This window comes from Dermacentor andersoni, chromosome 4 (assembly GCF_023375885.2).
Source record: "Dermacentor andersoni chromosome 4, qqDerAnde1_hic_scaffold, whole genome shotgun sequence".
Taxonomy (NCBI): domain Eukaryota; kingdom Metazoa; phylum Arthropoda; class Arachnida; order Ixodida; family Ixodidae; genus Dermacentor; species Dermacentor andersoni.
The window spans coordinates 145,019,800-145,037,641 of NC_092817.1; the positions used below are offsets into that span (position 1 = coordinate 145,019,800).

The following is a 17,842-nucleotide window of genomic DNA, read 5'->3' on the forward strand; positions in this document are numbered from 1 at the left end:
GATGGCACCGACCATTACTGGCGTTATGTTTTTTTTTTAAATTTTGTCGAAGTGTCACCACAATAAACTTGCATTTCATATTGATTTGGAGTCCTGAGGTAATTTCATTCTTCGCGCCTCCCTCACTTTATTTTCCTGACTTCCTTGCCTTGCTCTTCACATGCACAGGTTGCGTTCCAGGCGACCTTACCAGCTAATTATGTGGTGTCGCTGAGTCTGGACGATGTGGCAGTGCGGCCTGAGCCGTGCGTCCACCCAGTAGAGTGCGACTTCACAGAAGGCCTGTGCGGATACGTGAACAAATTCGATGGAGACTTCCGTTGGCTCATCGGTAGCGGTCGACTCGAAACTCCTCAAATGCAACCGAAGGAACGCATTCCTAAGGGTAAGCACTGAAAACTCGTAATAATTTCGATGAAGCCAATATTTGGTACTCATAGCAGCAGCGTTCTTGCGGTAGATATGTAGGCTTCGTTGGCGTTAGATAAGTTGAAAAGGTCTTCTATCGTTCTGCTTATACAGCCGGAAGACTAAATAATAACGCCATCTGAAAAGTATGCCAAACAGCTGCGAGCAGCCTGCATCGCAGTGTATGTCAACCTTAAGAAAGATACCTGTCCTCCTAATGGACTAACTGCCACGTTCATCAATATCCCACAGCGTCCCACGGAACAGTCGTCTCAATTGCTGGAAACGGTAGAATCTGTCAGCTGATTTTCCTTGTCTTGTTAGAGGTAATCGTTGTATAATGTCATGGCATAGGATTGTCTAAACTCGTAGTTATGATAAAATCCCCGCAAAAATAATAGAATAGTGATGACGCTGCTGATTTGTGAGCACATTCGCTGACTTCACAAGTCCTTATGTAGCTGTTCACTGGGTGCAGCACACGATAATAACCACAATGACCTTTCTTATCCAAATGGCGTCTCTTTTAAGCCCCCGGTTTCTCTTTGCCTTCGCTCCGACTGCTGTTACGCTATTATTTCCCGAACATTTCTGCTGCGGCGATATTCGAATCCCTGCTGCGGCGAATCGATATTCCCTCCTCTCCACGGCATGTATCGTTCTGTGGCGGCCCTTAGAACATTTATCACTTGTACTTCAGGTGAATCATAAGAAAACAATGTCCAGTGCCGGAATCGCTCCTACGTCTCCAGCGCACGCCCGTCATGTACCTTTGATCTGCGGTGGGACAGTGCCAGTCCACGTAGCAGAATTTGAACATGTGAAGGGATAAACTGATCAAACTGACGACTTTGAACGGTGGCTCATGGAGAACATACATTTTATAAATGGCCTTTGCAGTATCTGCATGATGCAGGGTTCCAAGCTTACATGTAATTTCATCCTCACATTATGCCAAGTGGCAACTTAGGCCAAGGAAAAGAAAAAAAAAGGAGAATGGTCGGGTATTGAGGCAGAGACCTCATTAAATAAAGCGGGGATCACTGGTGGAGTAGCATTGTCACATTTATGTCTTCTTCACTGTGTAGTGGGCTCTGGAAACGTAAGCATTGAAGGATCGCCTCGCTCTTCTGAGTGCTAAAGCCTTGTCTTGCCCGAGAACCACACAGATACGTGTGTCCACCTCTTGCTATGTGGCACCGTGGCGCAGCTATGTGGCACAGCAGGCTCGCAACGACTGCGCGTCATAAAGTCGATTTTGTTCTACAGCCTGTAGCCCCACGTCGGGATATCCATGAATAAAGTGAGTGTCAGCTTCAGGACCCGATGCTAACTGTATGCGCGGTTATACAGAGAAAAAGACACGAGACCAGTGCTGTATTCTCTCGTGCTCTCTACACCAAGTGTCCCAGCTGTTAGCCAAGCCGTCAAAAAGAAAGAAGAAAACACCGTGATGCAAGGTGCAATTGCAATACTTACGGTCTTCGTTCGTCACAAGCCTTAATTACGACCGAACACTGCCAGGTATTACAGCCGATTTTGCACCGTTTTTTCTTCTTTCTTTTCTTCTTATCACACCTTGGCGAACGTCAGCTGGGACACCCTATATTCAATGTATTTACTAACCTGATAGGGAGTATATCGGAATAAACGTGAGTGCCTGAAGCGGCAGGCACGTCCGATTACGACCCACATGCTCATATTGCGTGAAGCGGCAGACATTTTACCGACCAGCGCAGAGGGGCGCGTATGGAAGGTCATTCAGAATAGGGGGCTTGTGAAGCTGAAAATTTGGAAGCGAAGACATGGAAATTTCCGCAGCGCCGTCTAGATGACGTAATAATATGAATCTTGCAGCCGTCGCTTGTTTCTAGAGGGATTAGAGGCTTTTCTACGGAAGAGAGCCGTTAACAATGCAAGAAATGCCGCACCACGAAAGGACAAATAAATTACAGCCGTTACGAAATATGAAGATCTATAGCCGCAGTTATAAGCTAAAAAATTGGTTATGTCAGTGAAAGAGCACTGCTAATTAAATAGGCTAATGTATCACGGTAGACGCAATTGGTTCGTCCGCACAGTTTAATCTCGATAACGCTATAAGCGTTATATCGCGTTATAACGATAACGCGATAACGATTCATAGCATAGATTGCCCAAGGCTAAATCACATCACTAATTTCCACCCCGTTATTCCCCCTTAGTATAGTGAGAGTGTGGTTCCACCGTGCACTACACAGAAGCCGCCAATATGCTATATAGGGATTTATCTCTGCAAAAGTGTAAAAGTGAAAGAAGAAATATTTAAAAAGAAAGTAAATCACAGCAAAATCACTTAAATGCATAGGTACGTCGGACAAGCCAGCTTGCGTCTTCTAGCTACATATTCTACCAGACGACTGACACGAAAGTTTATTATATAGGTGCTAGCTCATCATTCGCCTACCTGGATCTGACAACGGGAACAGCAACCAACACGGCCACGGTCAAGTCGAAAAAAGTAACAGTGGTTGGCCTACTGAGCGCTCTGTTCAACGTCGTTGACGACCAAACCACTCTTGTCATCCAGTACTACCGAAAGGGGCCAGGTGAGTGATGTCTGAGTAATTTAACGAGTACAACATATGTTTTATAACATGTGACACTGTCATAACCCCCCTGCCCCCCCTGCGTTAAAGTAAGGTATCTGCTAACCTTTCTACAGAAGGCGACAATGGTTTAATGGTAGTGCTACACAGAAACATCATTTATAAACCATTGTATTCTGAAACTTACGCGGAAGCCAAAAAGAAAAAAAAATGCAGGCGCTATCAGCGGTCCTCCTGAGAACGTCTTCTTATCGTTGTTTTAGTACTCGCAACACAGCCAGAACTCATTCCTAAAACATGTTGTGTGGGTACCTCAAATATAAACACATAATGCATTGGCCACCATAGAGAGGCTTCTCAAAACACTCCATCGTGCCATTTTCTCCGGAGGTCCTTGGCAAGTAGTGCTAGTGAACACGTAAATTGCTCAAATGTGATTCATCTGCTCAACATACGCAGATATTGTGGCCGCAAACTTGTCCGTCTCCTGCTACGGTGATGGCAAACTGGACAAAGTGGAGACGCAGTTTTCCTCGGATATGGCTGAAGTGTCTGAGTGGAGTGAACTGAGCGTGTCCTTGAAGCAAGGCACCAACTGCCAACTGTCGCTCCAAGTCACACGAGGAGATGGCACGGACGGGGCAATGGCAATTGGTGCCATCCGAGTGCAGTCTGGTAAGGCACGTCTTTCGAAGTTTGCGTTCTTTATCACCCCACTTTATCTCTTTCCTATCCAAGCGCACACGTAAGCTCCGCGTTTTTAAATCGACCCGCCACCATGTGTCCGTGATTGTGGCGTTGTGTAGCTGAAAATGAGCTTGCTGGTTCAATCCACAATCGCGGCGCCCACATTTCGATGGCGCTTTATTGCAAAAAATTCTTATGTGCTTCTGTTGAGGTACACGCTAAAGAAACTCCTGTGTCTAACCTCATCCGGTGCCCTCCACTAGCGCGTCCCTTGTAACCTTCTGTGGATTTTCGGCGCGTGGAGAACATCAATTTCAGCAGTTTTTGAAAGTAAACGTGTTTGCCAGCAATGTTGAGTGCGAATAGATCGACCTTAGTCGCGAATGTAAGGCCTCAATTTGCGAGAATAAAAACCTAGATATTAATGTTGAAAGCTAGGACACTGGTCCAGACGGGTTTCGACACTCAAGGCCTTAAGGGCTTTGCTCAATTTCTTAAGGACATGTTAATTGTGCGACCACTTTTGACTATTGTTGCGCGTGTGCATTCTGTGTGCATTCTTCTTGTCTTTTTTTTTCTCTCTTCCTTCTCCTTTTATTCCCTTTACCCCTTTCCCCAGCACAGGGTAACCAGCAGGTATTTACACTGGCTAACCTCCCTGTCTTTCATTCCCTTTTGTCTCTCTCTCTCTCTCTCTCTCTCTATAGTGATGCCACCGATGTGCTTGCCTCTGCTCCCTAAATTACGCCATCTAACGTCACGGTTTCCCACCGTCTACTAAAGCATGGCGTGATGTATAAGCACTGATACTAGTAGTGCCTGTATCGTCCGAGATCCTAATGCAATTTAATTTTCAGCTATACTACATTGAATTATTTTCCGTTGTGTAAAGATCTTGCTGGATCGCAATCCAGTGAATTATACTTGCAATTAAGTATTCCTTGTGGTTTTGCTTTGTCGAGTCTTATTAAGCTGACAGTTAGCGGCTCTTCTGAATAATAATAATAATAATAATAATAATAATAATAATAATAATAATAATAATAATAATAATAATAATAGACTATATTTTTTCTTTCTTGCTGTTGATATTGATCAATAATAAATAAAAACATTCTTGTGCATCGACGGCCCCCACATCCAAGCACACATAGACAAGACCCATCTATTTGTGATATGGTCATCCCATTCGGCCAAGGCTGTTGATTACTGCCGTGCACGGACTAACCCAGCAATGGGTTGGTCTTATTACTGATTATTAATTAGCGTTGCTTTCTTGCTTTTAGAGACCATTGAAGAACCGGATAAAGAATCAGCAGGTGAGTACGCTCTTTTGTTTGTTAGCAATCCGCTTTTCAAGCGTTAATTCCTATAAATTACCGAGCGTGAAGGAGAGTTTAGGACGTTGTCGGTGTTCACGTCACTGTAAAAGTGCACACGCTATGAGCTCGAACTACTGGCGAACCCGTAGGTAAATTGGTAAAGTGTAATGGCGTCCTCCCTATCCCAATGGTGGCTGCCTTTATAATTGTAGATTCAGCGTGATTACAGAATTAATATTTGCACATGCTTTTTCGCAGATTCCCCTGTTTTGGTTTTCAGCAGAAAACATTGCCTCACAGTGGCAGCATCGGCTGCACCTAAAAAAAGTTACGTCGGAAATTTATAGCGCCCGTAATCCTCGGCGATCGGTATTTATGAGCTCTCACTTATTTTATTTCATCATGTTGGGCTAGTTCAGACGTTCTCATCTTGAAGAAGTTTACAGAAAGTGGCAGGCGTTCCCTTTACTTCAGCAGTTTTGCCCGCGCTGTAATTCATATTATAAAGGTCAACAGCTACAGCAAAAATACCAGCTCATTCGAACACCCACAAGGGCATTACGACATTGCCTTCCTTCCTCTGCGCTACGCAACTCTGAATTATCCACCGCATGAGTGGCGGTCAGATAGCGTATCTTTGAAATATAAACATCGTTTTATTGTGCCTAGGAAAACTACTGGGGGATAGTTGCACGTAGAGTCGAAGAATGTATCATGGAATATTTACCAGGTTCTTCGAAGAGCACCGTTTCTTAAAAAGAAGCTTAGAAACATGTAATCCGAAGCCCTTTCACGTAAAGAAGAGAGGAAGACTGGGCAAATAGGCATATTTACAGGTAAATGAATGCCTGCGATCGAGACACTTGTTTAGGGTCACTCATGTTGCAAATTGACAAAAGGACGCCAACATTTATTTCCTAGAAGTTATCAGGCGTGCTGCTCGCTGTGTCCTGTTAGAAACCACAAGGTCTTACGTTTTCGAGGTGCGTATGCTGTAAAAAAGTCTTACGTTTTCGAGGCGCGTATGCTGTAAAAAAGTTGTCTTTAATTCAAAAGCAACGTCGACAGTGGATATTGCAGTGCAAAAGAACTGAACCTATTGACGTACATTTCATTGCGTGTGTAATCTCCTGCGTGTAGTGTGCGTAAAGTGCGCATCCGCATACTGGAGAACCTGTGTGCAGTAGTTCATAGTACACCATGTAATAATCATCTACCGCCTACCTTTCACTGTATCTCCCCTTCCCCTTACCGCAGTGACGAGCAGCAGGCTAAAGACACGCTCTCCAGGCCGACCTCTCCTTCTTTCTCGTCATTAAAATCTGCTCCTCCTCCTTTGTCCTGTGAAGATTGTGGGGAGTGTTTCAAGCCTGCCTAAAAATGGGAAATTTTGGTACGGTGATAGCCAGAGGTAGCGTGTCAAAGTGTCGGCAAAACTGGGCCTTCGTCTCTCAGCGTGGCAGCTGTAACCTGGGAGTACCGTTGTATCGCTGCACACTTTAGACTGAACGTGATTAGATGTGAGCAGTGTCCAGTAGTTGTTGCTTGGGTTTAGTTCTGTTCTTAGGGCTATACTTCAAATTGCAAGTGCTTGCACCTTTGCTTACGATCTCATTGTAACTAACCGGTTTAGGGCCGTCTTTAACGCAGTATGTCGCTTAATTCGAAGCTAATCCAGGCTCTTGATACACCTGGGTAGCTTGACATAGTTGAGGGCTGTGTTTGCAACCTATTTTTGCGCCATGTAATTCACGGGCGTCCTTCAATTGCAGAGCATTGCACCTTTGAAGACGGAACCATGTGTGGTTGGAAAACGGGCGGCGGCTCGCTGACGTGGACGCTCAACGATCCAGCAAAGAAAGTCCCCGACTACCCGCGCTTCGACCGCACCCTTCGATCTTACAAAGGTGACGGCCTAGATTGAGCGATTATGCTCAGAATCTTAGACAGATCGGCTGCCATTATGTGTGCCTGGTTCACCTAGATGAGCCTTACGTCTGCTGATTCTTTGGGCAGGACAGTCAGAATGAATATAAATTATGGGACCAGAAAAAGAAATGTCGAAGTTCAGGCAAAAGCTATATTTCAGAACGAGTAAGCGAATGTATTCTGTTTACAGTAGATACCAGACTCTCGCGAGACACGCATGCTGCGTCGTGAGCAGTCCCTTGTGAGACTTAGTGCATGCACAATAATTGGCCCAGTTTTTTTTTAAATGCTGTTTTCTAATTTCTCGCAAGACCTATAGCGATACTGTTTGTTTAAGGCGGTCCTGTTTACCCGGCTTTGTCTTGTTCGTTTTCTATGTGTACGGACAAAGCCTTGTTTTGAAGTAAGATACAGTTGTTCGACAACGTATTCTGGCGATAAGGTCAAACTTTCTTCTTTTATTTGTATATCGTGCCCGAGAATATCGTATGTTGCCAGCTTTGAACTTCTAATGGCATGCCACTTACGTCTACGTCTACTTAGTCTACTTGCGTGATATTTGACTCTGTCCCTTTTGGTGTTAACCTTCATTTTATATTTATTTGTTTTCTTAACATTTCAGTCCCGCAGGTTCATTTAATGCTTGCAGGATGAGTCAGCCCTATGTTGGGCTATATTCTCAGGTTCACATTGTTTCACAAACCGCAACAACAGTTGCCATATGAGCCTACCATAATTTACTACTGCACCGCAAAACACTGACCACAATTTCCTGACATATAGACAGAAAGATGTACTGTGCTTGTAAATTGCAGCGTAGTAAGAAAAATGCCCAATCATCAAAACACAAATGTCACCTTGTCTTTCTTTATGTAGATATCAGACATTTCAAATGCCATCTTTGTTGTATGAAAGCTAATAACCAATGACAGTTGGCGCTAGATTTGGTCAAGAAACCTTAGTATTCCTGCTGAACTTATTTCCTTTGCATAACAGCTCTTTGCTTTGACGGCCTACATTTGTTTTTCTTTTTGCTTTACTAATGTACGAGAATTCTCAGTCCAATTTGTGTCGCACCGCTTCTTTGCAACCGTTCAAACTATACCTGTGCGATGGCAAGAAAATATTCTAGATAAGTAAATGATCTTCAACTGGTTTGGCACCACGCAGGCTCGCGCAACACCCGCAGGACAAACTTTAAAAATAAAATATTCCAAAGAAGCATTTAACACAACAATGTACGCCACACATTGAATATTCAGTCCTGAAAAATACCACCTTCCATTCCAGCTATCGAAGTATCATGGCTACCCTCGTAACCTTTCTCACAGTCACAAGCCCATGTGTTTCGCATCTGGCGGCGTGGCACATTTGAGCGTACTAGAGTGGCAGTTTCATATTAAGAGGGAGCTTTAGTTTGGGTGCTCCTATCTAAATGCATGTCAAAGGAGAATTCGTTTTTCTCGGCAACTACTGCAGCAACTTTGGCAAGGTTTGTTGCATTTAAAAGAAAAAATTAAAATCTAGGGACTGTTAGCTTCAAATTTTTTTATTTAAGTCGTCGATTTTTTATTAAAAATAGCCAAAAATCAAAAATTTTCACAAAACAAGAATATAAAGTTTGAAACTCTGTAACTCAACAATGACAAATAATACCACAATTCCGCGGATTGCATCTAAGAGCATGTCTAAAGCAAACAAAATTGATATGTAACACATGAATGTTGAAAAATTTATTAATATGGAAACACAGGTTTTGCACAACCCTTGTGCACAACGTAGCAAATTCACCTAAGATTAATAGCATAACGAATTTGTCTGCTTTGAATGATCAAATGGATGCCGTTTACAGAACCGCGATATCTTTTTTTGATGCCGACCTAACTATTTTAAAATTCATGCTTCTATTTATTTCAAACTTTCGAATTTTTGAAAATGCTTGTAACAACATTCAAGCCCTAAATCGAAATTCCGCTTGCACCAGTCACTAGAATTGAACTTTGTCTTTCAAGTGCAACAAATTTCATCAAGATAGGTCCAGGGGCTATCTCAGAAAAACGTTTTTTTGTTTTATATACATTTGAATAGGCCGCATTGGAGTTGGCCTCGAGCTAAAGCTTCCGTTTAAACAGAGGAGGATTACTCTTTGGGAGGTTTCAGTGTATAAAATAATTTTCTGTGTTACATCACCCTAACCAAATATACTGCACGATCTTGGGAAAGAATACTACAGTAGGTTTGTTTTAATGCATCGTATGCATCTTTATATATAGTCGATGCTATCGTGTATATCTTAATAGATCGGCTCCTATATTGACGGTTGACTGAGAGGCCGTGAATGTCTTTCATTAGCAATGGCAGAATATAAGTTTTGTTCTGTAATTTCTGGCTGATTACTAGCTTAGGTGTTGTACCTGTTCCTGTAAATTTATAATGAAAAAATAACCTTTCCTTCCCTTTCCACATCCGACAGTGCGGGGTATAGCCAACCAGCCTAGGCCTTTGTTAATCCCCCTGTGTTTCAATTGTCCTTCTCTTCCTCTCTCTTTATAACAGCATACAACAAAAATGTGATATGTGATGCTGATTCTGTCGGCGTAAAAAAACATTTACCTTCCGAGTGTCCTATTTCAAGGACAATGAGAGGATTGATGGCCTCCTCTTATTCGGTGTGCTCCCTTGAGAATCTCTGTGATGCGTTGAAAACTTTATTGTGTAAACTTTTAGTCTCTTTTCTATTACTTCTCTCAGTCTTGTACTATGTCTGCGACATTTGTCTGAAGAGAACATGTACACAAATCCATGCATAAAAGCACAACGAACATGCGAAGGTGACATTCCGTCCCCTTTTATCAAATTTTTCAAATTCACTCAAAGTCTACCCTGTATGCCTCGGAACATCGCGCTACTAAAAAATGCAGGGTTCAAACCAAAATTGAATTATAAATTTTATTTTTTCCCTTGAATGCTATCTCGTTACTCCGATATAAGTGTTCCCTGTCGCACGTACTTCACAGTGTTCTTCAAAACAAACACGTCAATTGCAACCAGTTTACCAAACATAACATATAAAGGTACAGTCAAATAGTATGGAACCTGTGTTCAATACAACATACCCAAGAAACCAAGATAATAAAGCTAAAATTTGTTGAAAGTAACGTACGGTGCGGTATCTATAAGAGATGAAATAAATATGTGGCCCTATGTCTCATATTTATCATCCGTTACGACAAGAAAGACTCCTCGGAATTTCGCTTGTTTTGACAGGTCGTTTCATCTTCGCGGAAAACAAGAATGTTACGGAGGAGACGGCTGTTCTCAAGAGCCCCGTATTGGATGTGAACGCTACAGGCGGGGCCTGCTTCAGCTTCTGGCACTTTGCTGCTCACCAATACTTGGGCAAGTGAGTAAATAAAAGTGAACACTCAGACAGTTGTATGCGCTTGAAAGCTGCATCAGTAATAATGCAATACTACCGCTAGCCTAAGTGAATATGCGGCTGTTTGTGTACGTGCCAGCGTGTGCGCAGGTATTCAGTAAACATGAAATAGTTCATTGTCGCTACTTCCAAGCTACAGATTCTTAACGTAACTCTTAAAAAGCACGAAGTGGCACGTATCTGAAATAAAGCAGCTATTACAAATTGAAAAAAGCAGAAAAAATACAGAGATGCTCAGAACGGTCTACTAATGCGTAAGCACTCTTTTGGCTCGGCTGAGACTTCGCTTTTGCTTAGTTTCGCGCAATTGCTTTTCCTAGCTCATATGCGTCTGCCCATGGCCATTTCGGAGGCAAAGAATGCTTAGGCTTTAGTAGACAATTGTCAGATTTCTCTCGCCGCACCCGGCCCATTCACTGCAATCGTACAAATTGAGCCACAACTCCGGGCACCAGCGCGTTTCGACGGAGCAGAGCCGTCGAAAGCGAACACCAGCCGCCGCAGTAGCGCATGAGGCGTTGCGTGAGGGGAGAGTGCGTCGCTGCGATGCCATGTTACACTCGCTGTAGCTCTTGCAAGCCTGTGTTAAGCGCGTGTTCCGTGTCCACGCAGTATTTCGTGGGCATTGTTACTGAGCCTTGGTAAGGACCAATGAAAACACGCCAAGCGTCTGCTCTCTTGCCCGCTTGCCCGCAAGTTGTTCACAACTTGAAGGGCGCTCAACAGCGTTCCTTTAACATTGGGCCACTCCAGTATCTCAAGTTGGCCCACACCCAAATTTCGATTTGGCCCACCCCTTGGCCCATCTCCAGATTTCAGTTGGCTCCCCCCAGATTTCAATTTGTTCTACTCCCAAGTTTAAGTTGGCCCCCTTGTCGATTTCATGTTGGCCCACTCCCAAATGTCAAGCTGGCGCACACCCAATTTTCAGTTTGCCTACCTCCAAATTTCAAGATGACCCAACCCCCTATATGAAGATGATCCACCTCCGAATTTCAATTGGGGCGCCCCTACTGTAAGCTTTTCCTAGCATTTTCTAAGGAACCCTACGTGTTATAAGCGTATTTTCTTATTCTTTTGCTTTGAATTGTTCCTTATCGCCTAAAAGCTGCCGATCAGTTAAATTTACGCTATCATAACGATTAACTGCCATATCTTTGAAAGTTACGCATTTTCGTGCAGATACAAGGCATTACACTTTTCGGGTGACAGGGCTCAGGAGCTCGCCAAAGAATGCTTATGCATTAAAAACATGGTAGCTTTCAGTGCAAGAAATAAACAAAACCCATGGGAACCAAAAAAAACGGGTAGGATATCCAATGCTCAATCTACGTTGTACCCATGGTTGCTTTCACGTGTGTGTTGTGTACACTGTGCTGGAAATACCTTACATTCGCAATGCTGACTCAACCACATCCGCATAATATTTCAAAAAAAATTTATTCATGTGAGAATGGCTGAGTACATGTGCCTGGCAGCCTTCTCCTCACAAACTGTTGTAGGAGGAAAAAATGATGAAACTATATGCAGGTCGTTCAAAAAATTTCTCTCGGATATTTCTATATGGGTTTAGTTTTGCACAATGTTAATAAATGTCGGTAATAGTAAGCCCATGGACCAGTCCTTATACAAAAGAGCTCCATTTATTCATGCGAACTATGCTACTAAAGGAGAAAAGAAAAGTAATGCCAAGTACACTACTAAATACTAAGCACAAAGCACGGAGTACATCAAGCAACAAAAAATATATGCAGATACAATGTCTCATTTTCAGGTGTTTTCGTCAACTTCGAGGCTAACGTGTCATGGTGCAATACCTTCCGCAGGATTTCCGTCTTCTCGGGGAAGCAGGAACTGCTCCGTGCGGTCACACGGACCGGTAACCGCTGGGAGCACGTACTGGGCTCTTTCAGCATACCTACAGAAGGGTTCGAGGTATGCCTTTGACAAAAAAGTTATTTCTCTGGCTTACTTTGAAGTAGCACTATACTATCAGAACCCCCCCATTTTACCGTAAGCACGGGTAACACAAACTTAGAAGAAAAATCCCGTTGCCATCGGTGCCGGAGAGGAGCCTATTGTTGGAAAATTAATATTGGAAACGGGCTTAACGTCAACAGTGAAGGTAGCTGGAAAACATCAAAAGTCTAAACCAAGCAGCCAGATCGTTCAACTTTCTTGAGCTCTAAATATACGGATGGTACGCGTCCGTAATGCCGTTACACTGATTAACATTTAAGCTTGTAGAATCCTGTCAGCCCATTAGACATCTCCTAAGAAGTAGCCTGGAAGTTGCCGCGCCTCATACGTTTCTTGCGGTAGACAACCACTTAAGACCAGATGCAAACAATGACGAATTTTATATAACAGAGGAGCTTGTCATAGAAGCGATGCACTAGCGCATACGTGCACTACAATACCAGTGTGCATAGAGCACCAGTAGCATTGGTGACGATGTCTTGTGTCGCTGCATTTGACCAAAACACAGAGTACTTTTATGGCAATGACCACCTGCCTTTTTACTGCTTGCTTCCGTAAGAGTAATCAACAAATTTTTGAGAGAGAGAGGAATGGTACTATCACACGCAAAGACAGCTATATTGCCCTTCACTCGAAGGCAGTTAAAAAATTTCACTCTTAATCTGGAAGGACACCCTCTAATGATTGTCACACAGCATCGATTTCTAGGCATAATACTTGATAGGCAGCTATCCTGGTCACCCCACATAAAAAAACTCGAAAACGAGGTCGATGCCATAGTGACTGTACTTCGCAGACTTGCAGGCACATCATGGGGCGGATCAGTATCGTCCATGCTGACTGTTCACAATGCATTAATACGACAAAAAGTTGCGTATTCCGCGCCCATCTTACACGGACTTTCCCACACGTCAGAAGAGCGACTTCAAAGTCTTTTAGCTAGAGGACTACGCCTATGCCTAGGAGTTCCACGAGCGACTTCTAGTTCTCTTGTAATAGCTGAGGCTCGCCAATCACCATTTCCAGTTATACGAACTACAGAAACATGCCGGCATTATTTCCGTCTTAAAACCCAGCATAAAAACCACCCAATGGCTCTAGATATAATGAAACGAGATAGAAGTTATGTTCATGTAGAAATTCAAGAAAATCTTCACATATTGCCAAGAAATGAATTTTGGAACTCAGACATCGAATATCCTCCATGGCTGCTTACAGTTCCAAAAATCGAATTGTCAGTAGATGGGATATTCAGCAAAAGAGACATGTTCATTCGAGCTGCTCAACAACTAGCGCTGTACCAGATATATATGCGGTATTCAGGATACACACACGTCTATACAGATGGCTCCAGTACAGCAATCTCTTCAACTTCATCATTCATTATACCGCACCTCAACAAAAAAGAATCATTTAAGTTATCTCGTGCGGCTTCGTCCACAACGGCTGAACTGTTCGCAATTCTATGTGCCATAAAATTTATATTGTCAGTAAGAGATGCGCAAAAGTGGGTAATTTTCAGCGATTCACAGGCGGCTCTAACATCACTCTGCAACACATAGGGGAAAACATTCAGTGACAGTATAATATATGAAACACTTAAAAACCTCACAAAGGCAAGCGAAGCGAAACATTCAATAGCATTCCAGTGGATACCAGGGCATTGCGACACTCCTGGCAACACAGCAGCCGATGAAGCAGCACGACAAGCGCACCTCAAAGGTGATACGGCTCCGCTCCCAATATCAGAGGATGAATTACGCTGCATTATAAGGACAACGTCTCTCAAAATGTCTAAAAACACTTGGTTTGACCAGAATTCTAAGAGCTCGGACTTATATCATATTGATCCATTTATTGAATTCAAATTTTCATTGTCATTAGATAGAACTATGGAAACCCTTATTCATCGATTAAGGCTAGGCACTGCCTACACAAAGCATTTCTTACACAGAATTGGCCGTGCGGAAACCCCCGAATGTGATTGTGGATTTGTAGACGAAGATATATATCACCTCCTTCTAGATTGCCCACATCACGACACACCAAGAAGCCGGCTTAAATCAGCGCTAATTAAATTAGACCGCAGACCTTTCAGTTTAAGGAAACTTTTGGGCCCTTGGCCAACAACGGCCTTACAGAAGAGTGCTTTAAAAGCACTAAAGACTTTTCTTGAAGACAGCGGCATTGCTGGACGTTATTAGTGCTTTCATTGTTCCCTTCATTTCATTGTCACTGTATATATCCATCTGTTTGTGAATTATGTTATGTTGACTGTTCTAATGTGACTGTGTGTGATAATGCATTCACACGATGTATGCACCACCCGCTGACTAGACAATGTGTTATTAGGCGACAATATCTTTTGTACTTTTGAGACTTTCTTCTACATAAGTGTGGAGACATTTACATTGTATATTGTATGTACCATGTGTTCCTTACGTCATATTCTTCTTGTGGAAACGTTGTGTGATATGTCCTGGTGCTTGTGTGAAAAGACTATTTGATATGTCACCTTGAACACTGTAAGATGTATCACAGAACCACTGAAGAGATGAGGAGTAGCCGGCGCCTTAAACTGTGCGCCAACATCTCCTTATATCATATCAATAAAAAAAAAAGTTTGTAGAGGAGCATTCCTTGCAACCTAGCGAAACGTTCTTCTTATAAGATTGACTGGCCTCAAAATGGCAGGCAGGTAGAATACAAGGGGCATACGTCAAAGGTATTGGCTCCTTTGCCGATTCCCTGCCGTGTGCCACTACACCTGTTAGCCACACAGCTCAATAACCATACAAGTAGTGCTCTCTCTCCCTATAGCCTGCTCTTCTAACTCCCTAATAAAGCCATCAATATGCTCTGACCTCCTGGGCAGTGTGAGATTATAGGTTCATCGCAGAGCCGCCGCGTGAAACACGTGGACAACACGCCAGACCAATTCTGTTTTCGCCTTTCAGTAATTTGCATAACCCACTTTTTTATTCATTAAGCTCTGCCAGAAAATAACATGTGACAGGCATCTCGTAAGACCAAATATAGGCACTCTGCACCTTATGTCCGTAGTGTGCATGTGGCACAAGAGTAGGCTGCGAAATTTGACTGACTCATTGGAAGCATGGGTTGCTCTTCAGATACCTAGGCAGATTGCCTATGTCTCCATCTTGATTGCATTTTGAGCTGTTTGCATGTGTTATCCATCTCGTGTTAGCTATAGAGGAAGTTGTGGCGTGGCACAGTGGATACGATGCCCAGTGGTAAAATGGAGCTTCGTTAGTTAAGGCTCCGCTACAGCTGCCAAATATTACGCTACGCTTGCGCGTTCTCCTGACGCGTACGAGGTGCCTATTTTCAATGGAGCCATGAAATAACGTCTGCATGGTAATGCTTGTAGAATGCAAGTAAAAATGCCAGAGCAGACTACAGGACGCTCACTGTCATTCGCTACTTCGAGTACTGTCATAGGCGGCATCTCAGAGAGTGCATCGAAGCTGGGCTTGTTTGCCATTAAACCTAACTGTTCTGGCCTATGCAGATGGAGATCCGGGCGTCCATAGGACTTGGTGTAGTATCCCTGGACGATCTGCAGGTAACCGCTGGACCATGCCCGCAACGGGGTTAGTTCACCTTTTCCTAATCGCTTCTTTAACATAGCTACTGTAAGCTTATTTGGCATTTTAACTATGAGGGTGTTACCTGACTTACCGACCACTTTGATGGTCAGTGAGAAAAATAAAGAACTTGGAGATAATACACGTATGCGAACCAAACGTTTCAACTATAACTGCAGTGTTTTTCATTTAGTACGTTTTCGTTTCTACTTGTCATCTAAATTCATTATTCTATTTTGTACAGACTGCACGATGAAGGCACTTCACAGTGACCTGTAAATACTTAAAGGGACACTAAAGGGAAAAATGATTTCTTGTGCATCAGTAAATTACCGTTCTACAACACCAAAAACACCGCTCTTAAAACGATAAGACGTTTGGTAAGCCAGAAAAAGCGCAAGAACGAAATACGGGTAGCGACGCCTACTTAAGTTCTCGCACCGGGAGGCTGTGACGTCTTGGATTTTGATGGCATCTTCTAGGGCCTACTAATTATATATAGCGGTACAGATTGACTACATTGTGTTCTAAAGGAACCAAATATTAAACATGGCAAGTTTCGAGAACCTTTATTCAGCCAACGCGGCCCGAATGCGAAAACATGCTTTGGAATCCCTGACGTCACGCTAACGTACCGGCACTTGAGTATCGGCGCGAAATTCAAATACTCATACTTGGACCTTCATTTTCTCATCTAATAAAGTATTTTTTTTTAAAATGACTGCCTGCAGGGTTCTCAAACAATGATTCATTAGTCTAAACTGATTTATTGTTTCGCTTTAGTGTCCCTTTAAGTCTGTTTTTGTCGGTGGGCTGTATCTTAGCACCACCAATTTCCTAATATCCTCACACCACCTATATATCTGCAGTCATTTACTGCATTTTCCTTCCCTTGAGATGGCAAAATTTAATTGGCAATGTTTGGTTATCTGTTTTGCTCATTATATGGCCTGTCCAACTCTTCTTCCTTTTACATGCAACTATACTGCGACGGCTGGCTACCTTTTCTCCTCCCTAATCCAAGGTGTTGTACTCCTGCCTATTCAAGCTACGCTTATCATTTGTCGTTTTATCATTTGTTCCCGAAGTGTTTCTGGAGCTTGTTTGTTAGCCTAGAACTTTCTGTCCCTTATGTTTCTATGTCTGGAGAACGACTTATAGGCAAATGCCTATTTCTTCCCGCACCATAAGGCCGCACCTTATTTGTGTCTGAGGACAAATTCTGTGATAAGAAGTCATTTAGCACATATTCTATTGCACCTATATATGTCTATTTAGGTCATTTGTTCATATATGTTCGTATTTGTGCCTTCAGCGCCTGACAATGCTTCATTTGGAGCTCTTTTTGTTTTCAAATCATATTCTGCTTTCCACAAAACCTAGCAGCACAGGCCAGTCTTGCTAATGACAGCGCACCCAGTAATGTGGCCTAACAAATAAGGGATAGCGTTGCAAGGCCTAATGACCTTTCTAGGGTTTCTCAACATCTCCCGGACACTTGTTAGCAGTGACAGAGAAAAAGATCACGAAAAGCCCGTTTTTTCGCCCATGGACATGCAACTCCATGTTACTCCGCAGGGTATGGTTTGAGATAAAAACGCATAGCATTTCGATAGAGATAGCTCGGATATAATGCAGACTGTAGAGGACATTATGGGTATTTTATGAGGAAGAGTGCAAAGTTCGCTGGAGGCACTATAGCCTATAGTTATGCGGTATCCCTTTTTAGCGCCTCTGCTCTCGTATGGTTGCAATCGTGGTTGTATTTAGCCAATCACGGTTCATCTACAGCAGTAAGATCTGCCGTTCACCCTGCTCTCTTCATTTAAATAAGTGTATTATGAAGATACACGCTGTGCCCAACGTGTGATAGTACAACAA

At 43.0% G+C, this 17,842-nt stretch overlaps 1 protein-coding gene across 1 annotated transcript in view; it reads left to right on the forward strand.

Moving 5' to 3' along the window:
• LOC126537869 (MAM and LDL-receptor class A domain-containing protein 1-like) overlaps nt 1-17,842 on the forward strand; it is a 255,308-nt gene that overhangs the window by 111,242 nt on the left and 126,224 nt on the right. Inside the window, exons 19-26 of the mRNA XM_050184966.3 lie at nt 169-385; nt 2,832-2,996; nt 3,456-3,671; nt 4,970-5,002; nt 6,778-6,912; nt 10,202-10,337; nt 12,200-12,308; nt 15,886-15,967. Of these exons, the coding sequence (XP_050040923.2) occupies nt 169-385; nt 2,832-2,996; nt 3,456-3,671; nt 4,970-5,002; nt 6,778-6,912; nt 10,202-10,337; nt 12,200-12,308; nt 15,886-15,967 (1,093 nt within the window). The remainder of the gene's footprint in view (nt 1-168; nt 386-2,831; nt 2,997-3,455; nt 3,672-4,969; nt 5,003-6,777; nt 6,913-10,201; nt 10,338-12,199; nt 12,309-15,885; nt 15,968-17,842) is intronic.